This window comes from Rhinatrema bivittatum, chromosome 2, assembly GCF_901001135.1.
Source record: "Rhinatrema bivittatum chromosome 2, aRhiBiv1.1, whole genome shotgun sequence".
In the NCBI taxonomy this organism is placed as follows: Eukaryota; Metazoa; Chordata; class Amphibia; order Gymnophiona; family Rhinatrematidae; genus Rhinatrema; species Rhinatrema bivittatum.
The window spans coordinates 249,071,951-249,088,784 of NC_042616.1; the positions used below are offsets into that span (position 1 = coordinate 249,071,951).

At 42.1% G+C, this 16,834-nt stretch overlaps 1 protein-coding gene across 3 annotated transcripts in view; it reads left to right on the top strand.

Moving 5' to 3' along the window:
* TOPAZ1 (testis and ovary specific PAZ domain containing 1) overlaps positions 1–16,834 on the top strand; it is a 379,149-nt gene that overhangs the window by 300,137 nt on the left and 62,178 nt on the right. For all 3 annotated transcript variants that reach the window (XM_029589384.1, XM_029589385.1, XM_029589387.1), the window contains one exon: positions 15,586–15,751. In XM_029589384.1, coding sequence (XP_029445244.1) covers positions 15,586–15,751 — 166 coding nt within the window. The remainder of the gene's footprint in view (positions 1–15,585; positions 15,752–16,834) is intronic.

Below are 16,834 nucleotides of genomic sequence, written 5' to 3' on the forward strand. Positions count from 1 at the left end.
AGTGTGGCTGAGACCATTATTTTAGGAATACTTTTTTTTACATAACATAATGCATTGAACAGATTCACATAAAATAAGAAATACTATTATTGTTATAAGTATTAAGTATTATTAATAACCTAGCGCCATACGATTATCTAAAACTATTTTTTTAAGAGACTTGATCTCTTGTTGCATTAGTCCCATAATCTTCATTGTCTCATTCATTGTGACTTCCACAATGGCAGAAAGATTTTTTTTTTTTAAAGTACTTTCAAGTTCAAAAACTCCTAAACCAGGGGGAAAAAGTCCTCAAAACACGATGAAAGGGATCACTGTCCAACTGGAAATCAAATAGTGACCTGCGCCTTCTCTTGCGGGCAAACCAGTTCTGATGTTTTTTTTGAGAGAAAATAATGGTACAATGTATCCAAATGAGAACTGTGCAGTAGTATTAAAGGAAATAGTCTTTATTGCTCCCCACGGTGCAAAGAATCATAGTCCTGAGGTATTATAGACTGATAGCCTGCTGTCATTGTTCCCTCCGGTAACAATAGGAAGGCCCAACACAGAACAGCCTTGTGCGTCAATATAAGCCTTGGCAAGCAGAAACATGGAAGAAAGGATGTACTCATTATGTGTATAGTTCCCAGTACACCTGAGGTTGCGTCCATAACCAGTAGGGCAGGTCCCCTGGATCCTTTTCTCAGCCTCCATAGGGCACAGCTGGTGAATCGCATGGACTGACTAGCTGCTTCTGCTGTAGTCACAACGAGGTAAAGTCCTGTTGAAGCATTCATGCACAAAGCTCATGCAGACAAACGATATTTCACCACACAGCAGTAACCCTTTTTATAGGTGACGGTCATAGTACCAATACAGTTTGCCCAAGGTGTGACACCCTCCGGCTGAAAACACCACACTGCTTGTTTGGTGTGCAGGGGTAGGGCATACGGTTAGCGTGGGGTAAGAGAGACCGCAGTAGGTGCAATATAAGTATCCCGATTGAGGATGGAGGATTCATTAAAAGGTACAGGAACAAACCCAGAGCCATCCGGCTGTAGATGATAACATAGCCAGCAATCTGAAAGATTCCAGGATTTCTGCAGTGTTTTAGTATAGGCCAGATAAGTCTGTACATGGGGCCCCAGATAGGGCCATGCCTCTGCGGAGTGCAAATGAATCAGAAGCAAAAGCAGGATGTCTGTTCCAGTAGCCTCGTGAGAGAGTTCTATATCCCGGAGCTTCTTGCTGTTGTAGTACTGTAGGCCTTTTTACAGTGAGAAAGGTGTACCCAGGTAGGGTGTCCTTCTAATTTTAGTGCAGAATGTGAGGTTAAAAGTACCTGATAGGGGCCCCTTCACCTGGAGGCCAAGGAGTTCTTTCGTCGGAGAATCCTCAGAAAAACAAATCACCTTGTTGCACACTCTCAGTAGACACAGGGTCCACTGGAGGAAAAGATGCTTGTACTTTTCTGCCAGTGTGAAGTCAAAACTTTCTGCAACATAAACAAATAATGGGTTAAATATTCTTTCTGGGAAAATATGAGAGCAGTGGAGGGTTTTGGTATTGGACCAATAGCCATTGGTTGTCTAGTGACTATCTCAAATGGGGTAAGCCCTGTCTTGGAATGAGGTGTTGCACGCAGGGCCATTAATGCTAAAGGGAGAGCCTGTAGCCAAGTTAAATGTGTTGCAGCTAGAATAATACCCAGCTTAGTTTTTAGCCTGCCATTGAAGTTTTCTATAAGGGCAGAGGCTTGGAGTCTGTTAAGGTGTGTGGGACCTGGCAAGCCTTACTTAGCGACACTACTATGTCATTCACAAAGTGTGTCCCTTGATCACTATCAATTGATTCTGGAGTTCCATATCTTGGAATAAATTTTCTCAGCAAAATCTTAGCTATAGAGATTGTGTCTGCCTTCACTACTGAGAAAGCCTCCCCCCACCCTGAGAAACAGCAAAAACATTGTTAGTGCATACTTGTAATTTTGACATAGAGGCAAATTGATAAAATCAATTTGGATTTGCAAAAAAGGACCTAGGCGGCATTTCAGGTGTGCGGGTGTGATGACCAAGCCTTTGGATGCTTTGTACAAATTACATTGCATACACTGAGAACATATAGTAATAGCCAGAGTCCTGACTACTGAGACCAACCCCCACTAGTGATAGATAACATGACCAGGGGCTGCATGGTGTATAGAAAGTATAGAAAGTAAGATATGGGGTAGTATATGTTGGGGGGGCCACTACTTCGCCATTTGGGCCAAACCATACTTGACCTTGTCCCTGATTTTGGATAGTGGCCTCTCCTTTTGCCCACAGCTTCCAATTTTCCTTATCCTGCGCCTGCCACTGAATCAGATTTTTAATACTAAAGTCTTTGTGTTAGCAAATTTATTTATTTATTTATTTATAACTTTTTTATACCGAGGTTCAGGTAACAGAGTTACTTATTACTCCGGTTTACATTCCAACAGGCAATAAATAATGACAAAATATGTCTTACAAAGAACGAGGAGGAGAACAACTTGGAATAAACATAACTAGGAAAGAAACAATGGGGCGGATTTTAAGAGCCCTGCTCGCGTAAATCCGCCCGGATTTACGCGAGCAGGGCCCTGCGCGCCGGTAAGTCTATTTTACATAGGCCTACCGGCGCGCGCAGACCCCGGGACTCGCGTACGTCCCGGGGTTTTCGGAGGGGGGCGTGTCGGGGGCGTGTCGGGGCGGGCCCGGTCGTCGCGGCGTTTTGGGGGCGGGTACGGGGGCGTGGCTACGGCCCGGGGCGGTCCGGGGGCGTGGCCGCGCCCTCCGTACCCGCCCCCAGGTCGCGGCCCGGCGCGCAGGAGGCCCGCTGGCGCGCGGGGATTTACGTCTCCCTCCGGGAGGCGTAAATCCCCCGACAAAGGTAAGGGGATGGTTTAGACAGGGCCGGGCGGGTGGGTTAGGTAGGGGAAGGGAGGGGAAGGTGAGGGGAGGGCAAAGGAAAGTTCCCTCCGAGGCCGCTCCGATTTCGGAGCGGCCTTGGAGGAAACGGGTTAGGCAGCGCGGCTCGGCGCACGCCGGCTATACAAAATCAATAGCCTTGCGCGCGCCGATCCAGGGATTTTAGTGGATACGCGCGGCTCCGCGCGTATCTACTAAAATCCAGCGTACTTTTGCTTGAGTCTGATGCGCAAGCAAAAGTAGGCTGATCGCGCTTCTTTTAAAATCTACCCCAATGTGTAGAGGTAGAAAGAGGAGGACTAGAGGGGATTCAATCCATAAGGGGAAGTTGACTAATGGAGGAAGAGAAGGAAAAGAAAATAAGGATGATTAAACATGAGAATGAGCCCTGTATGGGGACAGTTTGTGGAAGCTGTGAAGCAATTTGAAATTAAGGGAAAGCTTGGCTGAATAGCAAAGTCTTGAGTCTTTTTTTTGAATGTGATTGTGCAGTGTTCCAGCCTGAGCTCAGGTGGGAGAGAATTCCACTGCTTGGGGCCCGCGGTGGAGGGTGATCTTTTTCTTAAAGATGTTTTGATAGGAGGTACCTTCAGAGTGCCTCTCTGTGCTAATCTTAGCAGACGGGAGGAGGTGTGAAGTTGAAGAGGAATTCTGAGGTCCAGTGGTGTGTTGTTGTGAATGGCTTTGTGGATGATGGATAATAGTTTGTAGAGGATTCTAAATTTGACTGGGAGCCAGTGAAGCTTCTTTAGAATCGGAGTTAAATGGTCCCTTTTGTTGGACTTTGTGAGAATCCTTGCAGATGCATTTTGTAACAACTGGAGAGGCTTTAGGGAGTTGTCTGGAAGGCCGTGTAGAAGTGAATTACAATAATCAATTTTTGAGAAAATGATAGTTTGTAACACTGTCCTGAAATCATAGAAATGGAGGAGGGGCCTTAGCCTTTTTAAAACTTGGAGTTTGTAGTAGCACTCTTTTACCGTGTTATTGATGAAGCCTGTGTAGCTCAGTTGATTATCCATGACGACCCCGAGGTTTCTGACCTGGGGGGGAAAAGTTGGGAGCGCTGAAAGGTGTGAGCTGTTTAGTGGAAGATTGCCGTCCTGTGTAATCAGAAGGAATTCTGTCTTGTCCGTGTTGAGAATCAAGTTGAGGTTTGAAAGGAGGCTATTAATGGATAGTAGGCAGGAGTTCCAAAAGAGTACAGTCTTGTGCAGTGAATCTGTAATCGGTATGAGGATTTGGACGTCGTCTGCATATAAATAATAGGTTAGCTTAAGCTCAGCAAGGAGATGACAAAGCGGGAGAAGGTAGATGTTGAATAAAGTTGGGGATAACGATGATCCTTGAGGGACTCCTAGGTTGGAACTGAACGGTGGAGACTCTTTGCTGTTGATCTTGACTTTGTAGTATCTGTTCTGGGGGAAAGATTTGAACCAGTTTTAAGGGCTGTGTTTTTGATGCCGATCTCAGATAATCTTTCGATGAGACACTCATGGTTGACTGTGTCAAAGGCGGCCGATAAGTCGAGGAGGATGAGCAAGCAGGTCTGTTTTTTTTCTAGATTCATGAGGATGTTGTCTGACAGTGATAAAAGAAGTGTTTTGGTGCTGCGGGACTTGCGGAAACCAAGTTGCGCCGGGGAGAGGAGGATGTTATTGTCAAGGAAGTCAGAAAGTTGTTTGTTGACAATTCTTTCCAGAATTTATGGCATCCTGCAATCCCCACAGTATTGTTGGTCAGAGCTGCATGTTTGGCTGCCTGATCTGCCAAGTTATTCCCTTTGGCTACAATTAAATCTTCTTTGCTATGTCCAGCACATTTAACTACTACCAGCTCAAAAGGCAACAAGATAGCTTCTAGCAATGCTTTAACAAATGACCCATTCTTAATCATTTCTCCATTAGCTGTTAAAAAAAAAAACCCCTCTCATTTTCCACAATGCCCCGTAATCATGGACCACCCCAAAGGCATAATGAGAATCAGTGTAAACAGTGAGTCGCAATCCCTTTCCTCTAAAGCAAGCCCGAGTAAGGGCTACCAATTCTGCAGTCTGTGCTGAACGTGCATGAGTGAGAGGTCCAGCTTCATATCACTTGCCCCGGGGTACATACAGCATATCCAACCTTCAGTGAACCTGTATCATCATGGAGAGCGGAGCCATCTACAAAATAAATTGCGTCAGCATTAGAAAGAGGGATATCTTTTAAACCTTCCCTGGGCTGCAGTTGACATTCCATTAGCATTGCACAATCATGGTCCGGAGTTTCTAAGTCAATTATTTTTGGTAGCAAAGTAGCAGGGGTGAGAGCAGAACAGTGATGAAAGATAATATTTCCTGATTGTAAAAGGAGTTCATACCTCGTCATGCGTTCCAAAGTGATTACCTGGGTCTTTGCATTGTTTAAAACTGTGAACAAAGCATGTGGTAAACAGAGATGCAAAGGGTGGTACAGAATTAACCCTAATGCTGGAGCATTAGATAAGGCGGCTTTCAGAGACTGGAATGATTTTTCTACCTTGCTAGTTCATTCTGAAGCATGTATATGTCCTTGTAACCTGTCCTTGCCCTTAAGTATTTGGTACAATAGTTTAGTCAGAGAAGTAAAATCAGGAATCCACATTCTAAAAAAATTTACCATGCCAAGGAATGCTCGTAACTTTTTCAATGTCCCAGGGACCTGTTCCTTCAAAACAGTCTCAGTTCTCTCAGTAGTCATTCTTTTTTTTTTTTCTAGATAGCGAGAGACCTAAATAGTTCATTTATAATTGACACATTTGAAGTTTACCTTTTAATACCTTAAGACTTAATGAATGCAGGAAGCACAGCTCTACTTCAGTATTGCCTAGCAAAACTAGGTGAGACAATACAAGAAGATCATTAACATACTAAAGTATCTTAACTCTTTGGGATAACTGTCAGGTGAGGTAGAATGCATGAAACTATAAATGCTATAAGTCATGGTTAATTCTGAATCCTTAGATTTAATACTGGCCTGGATTTATTTTCGTGTGGTTAACTCTAATTACAGACACTTAGAAAAACAGGGGTGTGATGCATCTGGTATCATTAAGATATGACATAATTTTTAATTGACAAATACTTTAGCATTGAAGATATATATATATATATATATATATATATATATATATATATATATATAATTAACATTACCATGCCATATCTTATTACTCCATCAGTTACACTTACTCGCACCTTCAGAAACTTACAATAGTAACGCCGTGTTCAAACAAACAAAACTCTTTCCAAAAAGGAAAAGCTCATTCAATTCTGTATTCCCTGTACTGACAAGATACAGATTTCTATTCACTGTAAACACAATTAAACATTCTAGCTAAATCAAGGTTGTTATTATTTCTTAATATCTTTTAATTCCTCACCAATCTGATTTTAAACTGAAAGATTAATTCATTGAATGGAGTTTTCTCCTCCATTTGTGTCTTCGCCTGAGAAACACTTTCCTGCATCAACCACTCGCCCCCCCTTTCTGTCTGCTGCTAACCCCTTAAGTGCCTTGTCCTTTTAAGTTTTAAACTTTAACACTAGTAATTGCTTTTTCAGCAATCAAATTGTCAATATTTCCAATAGAGGAGCCCCCATGTTCCCCAAACTGTTCCTGACATTTGCCACCCTTCTCTGGAAAAGACAGTTAACAATCTCTGAAATCAAATCAGAATTTTATATTAATGCTATAAGTTCCCTTAAATCTACAGTGTTTATTTGGTTCAGTAACTGTGCTGGAACATTAAACTGTTAGTAACTAGGCCAGTCAGACATGTTATCAAAGCCTGGTCACACTTTCTGAATATGTTAATAACTCTAGAAAACAATCAACCATTAACTCTCATAGGAATTCTTTTTAAATCTGAAACAAGGAAAAGCAATATATCCTTTTCTGATAAATTAAATACTCATAGCCTTTCTAAATCTAATTGTTATATGAAAATAGCTTCAAATGAGCACATTTTGCACAAACATGCCTCACAATTAAATAGAGAAAATCAATACATGTTAGATATAGAGATGATGAAGATGATAGAGTGTACCTTCATACGATGCAAACCTATAAGGTTCTGCTATCGTGTCTGTGAGCCACTAACCGGCTTCTAATCATTAGGTACCTCTATAGAATGGTTAAATTTTGTTATAATCCACGAGTATTGCACTTATCTCATGCTCCCACAGTCCGTCTCGAACCGCCGACACCGGGGTGTTTCGGAGCGAAGCTCCTTCTTCAAGGGCAGTGCTTGTGCTGGGAGAGACTGCTAAGACATTGTGAAGATCTACATAACATAAAAAACATACCATAGCATTCATCCTTAAATTATTGACTGTTTGTGTCACTTAATGCGGTCACTGTGAAGCTGGAAAGATACATACTTGCAATCGCGGCAGTTTCTGTGTTGTGGACTTGACGTTAGTAGTGCGATCAGTAATGCTCCGTATATTTTTTGACGGCTGTCTCTGAGCGGCTCCTTTTACTAACGCGGAAAGCCGCTCTGATGCCGCCATATTTAAAGGGGGTTCCTCCGAATCAAAATCGTGACGTTTGGGGCGGTGCTTCTGACGTCAGAGCTCCAGTTACATTATTGTTGTGGCTGAATCAAATCATTGTGAGCCACTCTATTTTATCATTGAGCCCATCTGGTTCCAAGGTATTGAGGCGATGTATCCATTCATTTTCTTTTCTGTTGAGGATATTGACACGATCCCCGCCTCTCCACGATGCGCGGACGTGCTCCAGTACAGACCATTTCAAATCACCAAATGTATGTCCCATGCCGGCATGGGACATACATTTGGGGCGGTGCTTCTGACGTCAGAGCTCCAGTTACATTATTGTTGTGGCTGAATCAAATCATTGTGAGCCACTCTATTTTATCATTGAGCCCATCTGGTTCCAAGGTATTGAGGCGATGTATCCATTCATTTTCTTTTCTGTTGAGGATATTGACACGATCCCCGCCTCTCCACGATGCGCGGACGTGCTCCAGTACAGACCATTTCAAATCACCAAATGTATGTCCCATGCCGGCATGGGACATACATTTGGTGATTTGAAATGGTCTGTACTGGAGCACGTCCGCGCATCGTGGAGAGGCGGGGATCGTGTCAATATCCTCAACAGAAAAGAAAATGAATGGATACATCGCCTCAATACCTTGGAACCAGATGGGCTCAATGATAAATAGAGTGGCTCACAATGATTTGATTCAGCCACAACAATAATGTAACTGGAGCTCTGACGTCAGAAGCACCGCCCCAAACGTCACGATTTTGATTCGGAGGAACCCCCTTTAAATATGGCGGCATCAGAGCGGCTTTCCGCGTTAGTAAAAGGAGCCGCTCAGAGACAGCCGTCAAAAAATATACGGAGCATTACTGATCGCACTACTAACGTCAAGTCCACAACACAGAAACTGCCGCGATTGCAAGTATGTATCTTTCCAGCTTCACAGTGACCGCATTAAGTGACACAAACAGTCAATAATTTAAGGATGAATGCTATGGTATGTTTTTTATGTTATGTAGATCTTCACAATGTCTTAGCAGTCTCTCCCAGCACAAGCACTGCCCTTGAAGAAGGAGCTTCGCTCCGAAACACCCCGGTGTCGGCGGTTCGAGACGGACTGTGGGAGCATGAGATAAGTGCAATACTCGTGGATTATAACAAAATTTAACCATTCTATAGAGGTACCTAATGATTAGAAGCCGGTTAGTGGCTCACAGACACGATAGCAGAACCTTATAGGTTTGCATCGTATGAAGGTACACTCTATCATCTTCATCATCTCTATATCTAACATGTATTGATTTTCTGTATTAAGTATCATGTTGTAGATATTGGGTCTTATATTTTAGTACGGTCACAATTAAATAGTGCAGAGCAGGAAGCAGGAATGCCAATAGATAATATCCAGATTAAAGGCAAATAGTAAAAACGCTTTCTTACTGCAGAAGCAACTCTAGAATTTCTAATAGATGAAACATATTTCACTTTATTCTTCAACTACTAGTTTATTTACAGGCATAACACTTTCATAATTGATATATAAAGCTGTAGCTAATGCAGAGATTGAACAAACCATCTAATAGAAAAAAAACCTCTTGATTGTTACAGCTTTTTCGGCGAAAGTGGATTTTGTAACAGTGTGCAGAGTGTAACTTTCTCTTATCTGCTTTGACGAACCAATCTACCATAGCAGAAATTGTAAGGGAACCTTTTTTATTCAAAACTAAAAATTTCTTTTAATTGCTGTAACTTTTCTAAATTAAAGGTACCTTCAGCTGGAAATACCCCCTTAGTAGCATGATGACATTCAAACATATATCGGACTGATTCTGGTCCATAATTTTTCCACATATAATGGGCAGGGGTTTTTAATGGTGGTTCTGGTATTTCCTTACTGGGTAAATCTCCCATTTTTTAATTTTTTTTTATTTTTTCAAGCAGCGATTCTTTGTCGGATTACAGACACTCTCCTTTCGTGTCAAATACTCCGTGTATTCAAGATTTCCGAAGAAATCTGGCATTCCCTTGTCTATTCTAGCGTTTACTTTTTATGTTGTAGTTTTATTGTCTTTTTGTCCCCCTTTTTCTCTTTTTTTATTTTTCTGTTTTTATACCATAAGCAGGGGTGCACTTCCCATACTTATCCTAGCCTTTTCCTAGGCTATATTCCCAGGGAATTCGTCTCCCTGTATACCAGTCCAAGACTTTCCCAGAGAATTCGTCTCTCTGATTTTGGTCCATCTAGACTGCCCCAGCCTATTTACCTTAGATTGTATACCCATAGATTTCACCTCCCTGTATTCCACCGGGCCCGGTATTTTTCCTAGGAGTCCAACTCCCTAAATTCATTTTCTGGAGCCCTGCTCCCCGTATTAATCCGCCGGCTATGTCAGATCATTACTTTGTGATTCTGACTGCTTTGTAATTCATAGGAACACACTAGTCTCCACATAATAGTGCAAAAACAGTTAGTAAGCACATTTCCCTTAAAGGTCTCAGTGTTAGTGCAATACAAATGGTAGAGCAAAGAGAAAAAGATTAAAAATACCTTCAGGGATTTTGTGTCCTGTATTCCTTTCGAATCGAGAGAGGGGCTCAAGGGCTGTGCTGTCCTGCTTCAGGTCAGCAGGCGTCCTCTTCCCAACTGCTCTGCTTCAGGCCAGCATCCCCTCTTCGATTCCTGGAACAATGCACCATCTGCAATGAAAAAGTTTACCAAGGACACAGAGGATAACATCGACAGTGTATTTCTCATGATCAAAAGCTTTTATTTCTTATGCACATAAGGAAGTCAGCTCCTAAGTTTGAGAGACTGATTTAATCAGATATCCAATTGACTGTACTTAAATACACTTTTGCCCAGGAGATTAGTACAACCCTCCTTTGATTTAAGATCACAAAATGGAAAACATTTTCTGACATTAACATTCCTAAGTGTAAGTGTCCTGAGAACTCTTAACTAACCTTGATTTTATAACTCTTCATTGTGTTGCCTAAAAATCCAAAGAGATACATTATTTTTTCTGTTATCTAAACGTGAGACAGTTTCAGAGACTAGCAGTGCCTCCTGGAACCCTTCTGGTAAATTTCCACTAAACAGATGCCCCTAATAAATTTTATTAGCACACTGCAGACATCATGCGAAAGATCGCAGATCTGATCTGGTGGATAAAGAAATGAGGGAATCCTTTTCTATTGCTCTCAGTTGATGCTGAAAAGGATTTGATCTCGTTCATTGACCATTCTTATTCAAAACTTTAGAAAAAATGCAGTTTGGTCATACCTTCATTCACTGAATTAGCAAACTCTATGACTCGCCCCAGCCGTGTGTAAAAGTAAATGGGGGATATTCAAACCTTTTCACGGTAGGACAGGGTACAAGACATGGTTGTCTCCTTTCGGCCCTCCGCTTCGCTATATTTTTAGAGCCATTTGCTACTAGAGTGAGGGCTAACAAAGATATTAAAGGAGTAACTGTAGGGATATTTTCTTCCAAAATGTTTGTTTGATGATGATGTCTTATTCACTTTAACCCCGTCACCTCAATCCAAGAAACAGTGAAAGAAATGACCAATTTCAGCGCTGTTTCCAGTTTTACTATAAATTGGGATAAGTCGGAAATTCTTAATTTCACAGTCAATGAATCTCAGGCATCACTACTACGATTCTTATACCCATTCAAATGGCCCAAACACAAGATCAAATACCTGGAGATCTATTTAGTTGATACCCAAGATCTTTATCAATTAAACTATCCTCCCCTGTTAGCTAAAATATATAAAGCGTTAGAGGAATGGAACCGGTACAGCATTTCCTGGCTAGGCAAGATAGCGTCCATTAAAATGAACGTGCTGCCCAGATTACTTTACCTTTTCCAGACCCTTCCTATCTCGGTTCCTACATATCATCTCAAGAACTGGCAAAAGCGGATAGTGGGTATTTGGCAGGGGAAACCACCAAGAATCACCTGGCGCATCCTTTATCTCTGTAGAGGGCAGGGGAGCCTGGGAGTCCCCAATCTCACATGGTGGTATGCTGCCACCTGCTTACGAAGCATTATAGATTGGCATAAAAAGGTCTCCCAACACCCTGGGTCAACCTAGAGCAATCCTTGCTTGGACCAGTGCCCTTGCATGACATGCTATGGCAGCCCAGACAGACGTGGAGAGCCTTAGAACTCGTTCCTCCTTCAGTGGCCTCCACATTACAGCTCTGGAAAACTTGGAGTTTCACTTTGATAGGTGACAGGATTTACCACTTTAGTTCTTTCCCTGCCGTGGATTCTCCCTTGTTCTAACTCTGGAAGCGGAAAGGGATAACTAAGTTTGACACTTATGGAGGCCACAAGGTTTTCTAGATTTTATGGACCTACAACGAATTTATAACCTCCCACATGAGGCGATATATGCTTATACTGTACTCAAGTTAGGCACATCCTGCAAGATTCAATCATTATTGCTAACTTGAAACAGGGGGTATCCCAGTTTGAATCCATGTGCCGGAGTGCCGACAAAATGGGGAAAGTTCTATTCAAAATTTATATTTTGCTAAATCGGGATCCCCCTTCTAAACCTAAGCACCTAAAGCAATGGGAACAAGATCTAGGCTGTACCCTGACAGATGAGGATTGGAGGGCCATCTTTTTGGGCCTTATCTCTGCTTCTTTGATAGAAACAGGCTACAAATTTTTATTAAGATGGTATCATACTCCAGTTAGCATTCACTGCTTTTCTCCAGTCACTAAAGATTTATGTTGGAAGGGATGCTTAGAAATAGGTTCATATTACCACATGTGGTGGGAATGCCCTCAAATTCAGGTATTTTGGCAGAAAATATCAGGTAGGTTGAATGATATACTTTTCCTCTCATTTATTTTGCAACCTCTGAATGTTTGCTCAATATGCCGATCTCTGTGGATGATTGTATTCAACAGAGATTTGTACAACAGGCAACAGTGGCGTCTAGAAATGTTCTAGCTAGGTATTGGAGATCGGCACAAGTCCCAACTTTCTCTATTTTTATTATGAAAATGTATTTTCTTTATTGTATGGGGAAAATACATGCACATAAGCACAATCTTATCATCAGATTTGAAAAAACTTGGGCACCGTAAGTGAGATGAAAGGCAAAAGACGCTTAGAGGGACAACATCTCAATACTTTATCATATTACATTCTCAAGAGTTATGCCAAGGCTGCTGCTGGAGAATCAGCACACTTTCTTAACTCAAGTATTTTACTTTATCTCAAGTACGTTATAATTTTCTATTACTAATTAACTTTTATTATTAATGCGGGATCAACATGTATTCCTTTGTTCAGAATATGTCAGCCATGGATGGAACTTTCTATAACACTTTGGGGTGGGGGGAGGGGGGTAAAGTTTGGGTCCAAGTTCTGGAAAATGTTGGTAGAGTGTTGAAATAAGAAATGATGTGTCCCTAAAGGGACGGCACTTCTCATCTTGTTGTACAATATAATCTTCAATAAAATTGCTAATGGAAAATAAAATACTGGAAAAAACATAATACACTAGAGCAGCAATTACCAAACCTATCTTGGAGGAGCTCCATCCAGTTAGATTTTCAGGATATCCACAATGAATATGCATGAGATAAATTTTCATGCAGTGGAGGCAGAACAGGTTTGGGAACCACTGGGCTAAAGGAAAAGTGAAAATGACGAAAAAGGAAAACAAAAAGGCTTTTTCTGAGTGGATCTGGATAGATCAGGATAAGCACTGATCTTGAGACCCAAGAATGTCTCTAGACAATGACGAAAAAATAGCTTCAATATCCATTCCTTGTCAGACTCCAACAAAAAGGAAACAATTAAGGTGGAAGGCATAACTGAATCTTTCTGAGTAGTTTCCAGGACATTAGTTATATCTAAAGCAGGAAACACTGGAGTAAGGACCTGTTTATCTTGTTGATTCGAGGATTCTTTCTTAAAAGGGGGAATATAATAAGCCCTAGAAACAATAGGTAGAACTTGTTCAGGAATTTTCAGAATCTGGATTATATATTTCTTCGACGTCTTTAGGGGGAACCAACGGATCTTTAGGAAAATTTATCATGCGTAGATTTCTCCCACATATTTGGTTCTCCAATTGTTCCATTTTATAGGAAAGGGATTGATTTTCCTTAATATTTTGATAAACACCAGAGAGATTATCAACAAGAAGCTTTATTCTCTTCTACTGATTTTTCAACTAATTCCAAATGCTGCTCCACATTATGGAGAGAAACCACTAAAGGATTAATATGAAGAAACAAATTCTCATTTAAAGACTGAGTCACTTCCTAAATAGAATCCAGTGTAATGCAGTCCGGTCTTACCAGTTGAAACTTCTGTATAGAACAAGATAATACTCCACTCTCCAACTGTCGAGGTTCCACATTGCTTGCGGCCTCCCTGGCTCCGGCGGAGGCCCCTGGGAGCTCCAAAGCAGCTCCAATATCGCTCACGGCTTCCAGGCGCAGGGCAGTGTCTTCCAACAAGCTGCTCTGTTCCAAGCTGCGAAGTTGTTTGGAGCAGCGTGCCTCAGCCGGGTTCTCCGGGGCCCTACGATCTTCAGGGAACAAAGATGTCTGCAGTTCCTGCAGAGTGGTGAGTTCTGCTTCCTCCCAGTTAACCCGCTGTGAATTTCCTCCCGGTGCCACAGCCTCCCGGAATAAATGAGCGACCATCGGACCAAAGAGTTGTGCTGAGGAGGCAGAAGATGTTAAATCACGCTCCTTGGCGCAGCGCTTCCTCAGTGAATGTGGCATTATAAAAAATTTTAAAAAACAGGTTGTACGAAGCCACATCAAATTCGTCCAGTCAGATCTGCCATCTTGGATCCCCCCCCCCCAGATGGAAACTTTTAAACAGGTGCGTGGGCACACATGTGCGCGCATTTGCCAGTTCATGCCCAGGGATGCGGCCATTTTATAACATATGTGCGTATATGCGCACATGGTATAAAATAGGCTGAATGCGCACACATGTGCATGCAATTTTAAGTAAGCGCACAAATGCCGTTCTATCATGTAAGTAGGGGGATTTTAGTAGGCGCGCACAGACATAATTACCATTTTTCCCAGTTCATTCCCAGATCGCCTAGGCAAGGGATAGGACTTCCAAATCCTCCTAGTTTATTAGCTTCCCTTTTACCCTGTTAACCCTGACCTTTAAAACCCTCTCACCTCTATTTTTTTTTTCTGACTTGCACGCCATCCATAGCAGAAGTAAAGTTACATGGTAGGGGACCCTGGCACACGCTTGTACGCATAAGTATGCACATGCTAGTTTTTGTGAAATCCAGGAATGCCCATGCCCCACCCAGACCACGCTGTGCCCCTTTTTTGGGAAAATGTAATTTTACGCATGGTGGCAAGTACGCATGTATGTGGCCACTATTTAAAATCTGCTTGGCGTGCACTGGCCCAACTTGTGCACATATCTGTTTTTGGAGCAAGTAGGACTCTTAAAATTCACCTTAAAGATGATAAAATATTTCTAACATTATTATACATTGTGTTAATGTACTGTTGGTCTCAATGCCATGGCTAAATTATGCTGGAAAGTGATATAGTTAGGTAGGGATGTTTTTACACCTACCTTACTTTCTCTTTTGTTTCTTAAAAAAAAAAATTAAAAAAAACTCTTCAAGGAGCCCACTCTAGCAGTGTGTGTTGCATTCATACCTTGTAGGCATAAGTATGGTGTAGGCATGGGGTTCCCATCACTATCAGTACACAGCAGTGCTTTGATTTACTTAGTCCTGATGTAAGAGTGAGTGCGTAGGAAGAGCTTTCAAAACTTTAAACACTAGTATGTTCTCAGAGATGAGAAAAATGAGAATTGAAAATAATGCTCTTAATGATTTTGTTTTTAACTGCCAACTGGAGTATTTACAAAGTACTTAATGATACTGTTTGAAAGGTGCTCAGCTGCTTGGATGCAATTTCATTTCAAAGGCAGATTTTAGGGAATATTAAGTTAAATTATGACCACAATTTGCAGTAACACTATAATTATCACTTGCATTTGAGTTAATGGTCCTATAAATTATTGCATTGAATGATATAACTGTCAGACCATTTTGCTCTGGATTTTGTTTTGCTTTTTTTCTATCAGGGCAAGAAAGTTCTGGATAAACTACACAAGATGCAAATAGACTTCACTACACTGAAGGGATTGGCTGGATCAGAGAGCTTGGCACCAAGATGCCAAGTGGTTAATGTTGCTGTAGAAATCTTTCTTGAAAGCGGCAGTCTAGATGGAGCAATCTGGGTACTAAAAGGTAATCTTTTTATAAGTACAGAATGTGTCACTCAGTCAAATGTTTTTTTATATGTTGTATGAATTTAGTTTTTCTGTGCTGTTTTAAGTTGTGCACAAAAGGTAGACCCATGAATTGTTAAAAAGAAGGTAATTGAGTCTTCTCCAAGTACACATTTGTTTGTATCGTATCTGTAATGCAGAGTTCCTGTTCATACCCAGATCATTCCAGACTCCTGGATTTTGCATCTCTTCCAGCAGATGGAGACAGAGAAAAAAGGTTTCACTGACACTGCCCTGTAACCTAGTGTGCCACTTGCAGTCCCTCAGTATTTCTCTCTCTAACAGATGGTAGAGGTGTAAAACATGTAGTCTGGAAAAAAAAAAGAAGAAAAAAGAAGAAAAAGGATTTCCTCCCAGGGGGTTGCTAGGTCCTGATGGGGCCGCAGGGGGTTGGTGACCCTTGAGTTGGTTCGATCCTTTCTCTGTGGGAGTTGAAAGCTGGTGGCTTCAGTTCCCTCTCCCCAGGAGGACCCGTTGGATCCTGTTGCATTTCTTCAGCTGCAGAGCTTCTTGCTTTATCTTCAGGGAAGTAGCCATTTTTGTTTTTTAAAGTTTGTTTAAAAAAAACAAAACACAGGTGTTAAGAACTGCAGCAGTCTGAGTGGGGGACGGGAGTCTTGCTCTATGGTGCTGGTGCAGCAGTGGCGTCCGGGAGTCCCGGCGAGATGCTTACTGCGGCACATGGCTTTGACCACACAGTCCGGCCTGCAAAGAGAATGGCATACAGCAGCAGTTGCCAGTCTTGTAGCAATTCGCACGCAAGCCTCTGTAACTACATCTCTGGGAGGGGGCAGGCTCCTTCGGCACACAAGATACAGCGGTAGCCCAAACTAGGGGCAGGAGCGTCCGGGGTGGCAGCGGATGGTTTCCTGTCAGCACAGAAACAGTGTCAACAGCAGCAGGATCTTCTGGGAAGTTGGAGGATTCCCTTCCGCCATTGTCTCCTGCCATTCAGGATCCTGAAGGAGGGCAGGAAGCTGCTTCTGAGGGACAGGAGGACCTCCTGGAGGAGGATTCTAAAGGATTCCTGCACTTTCTCTTC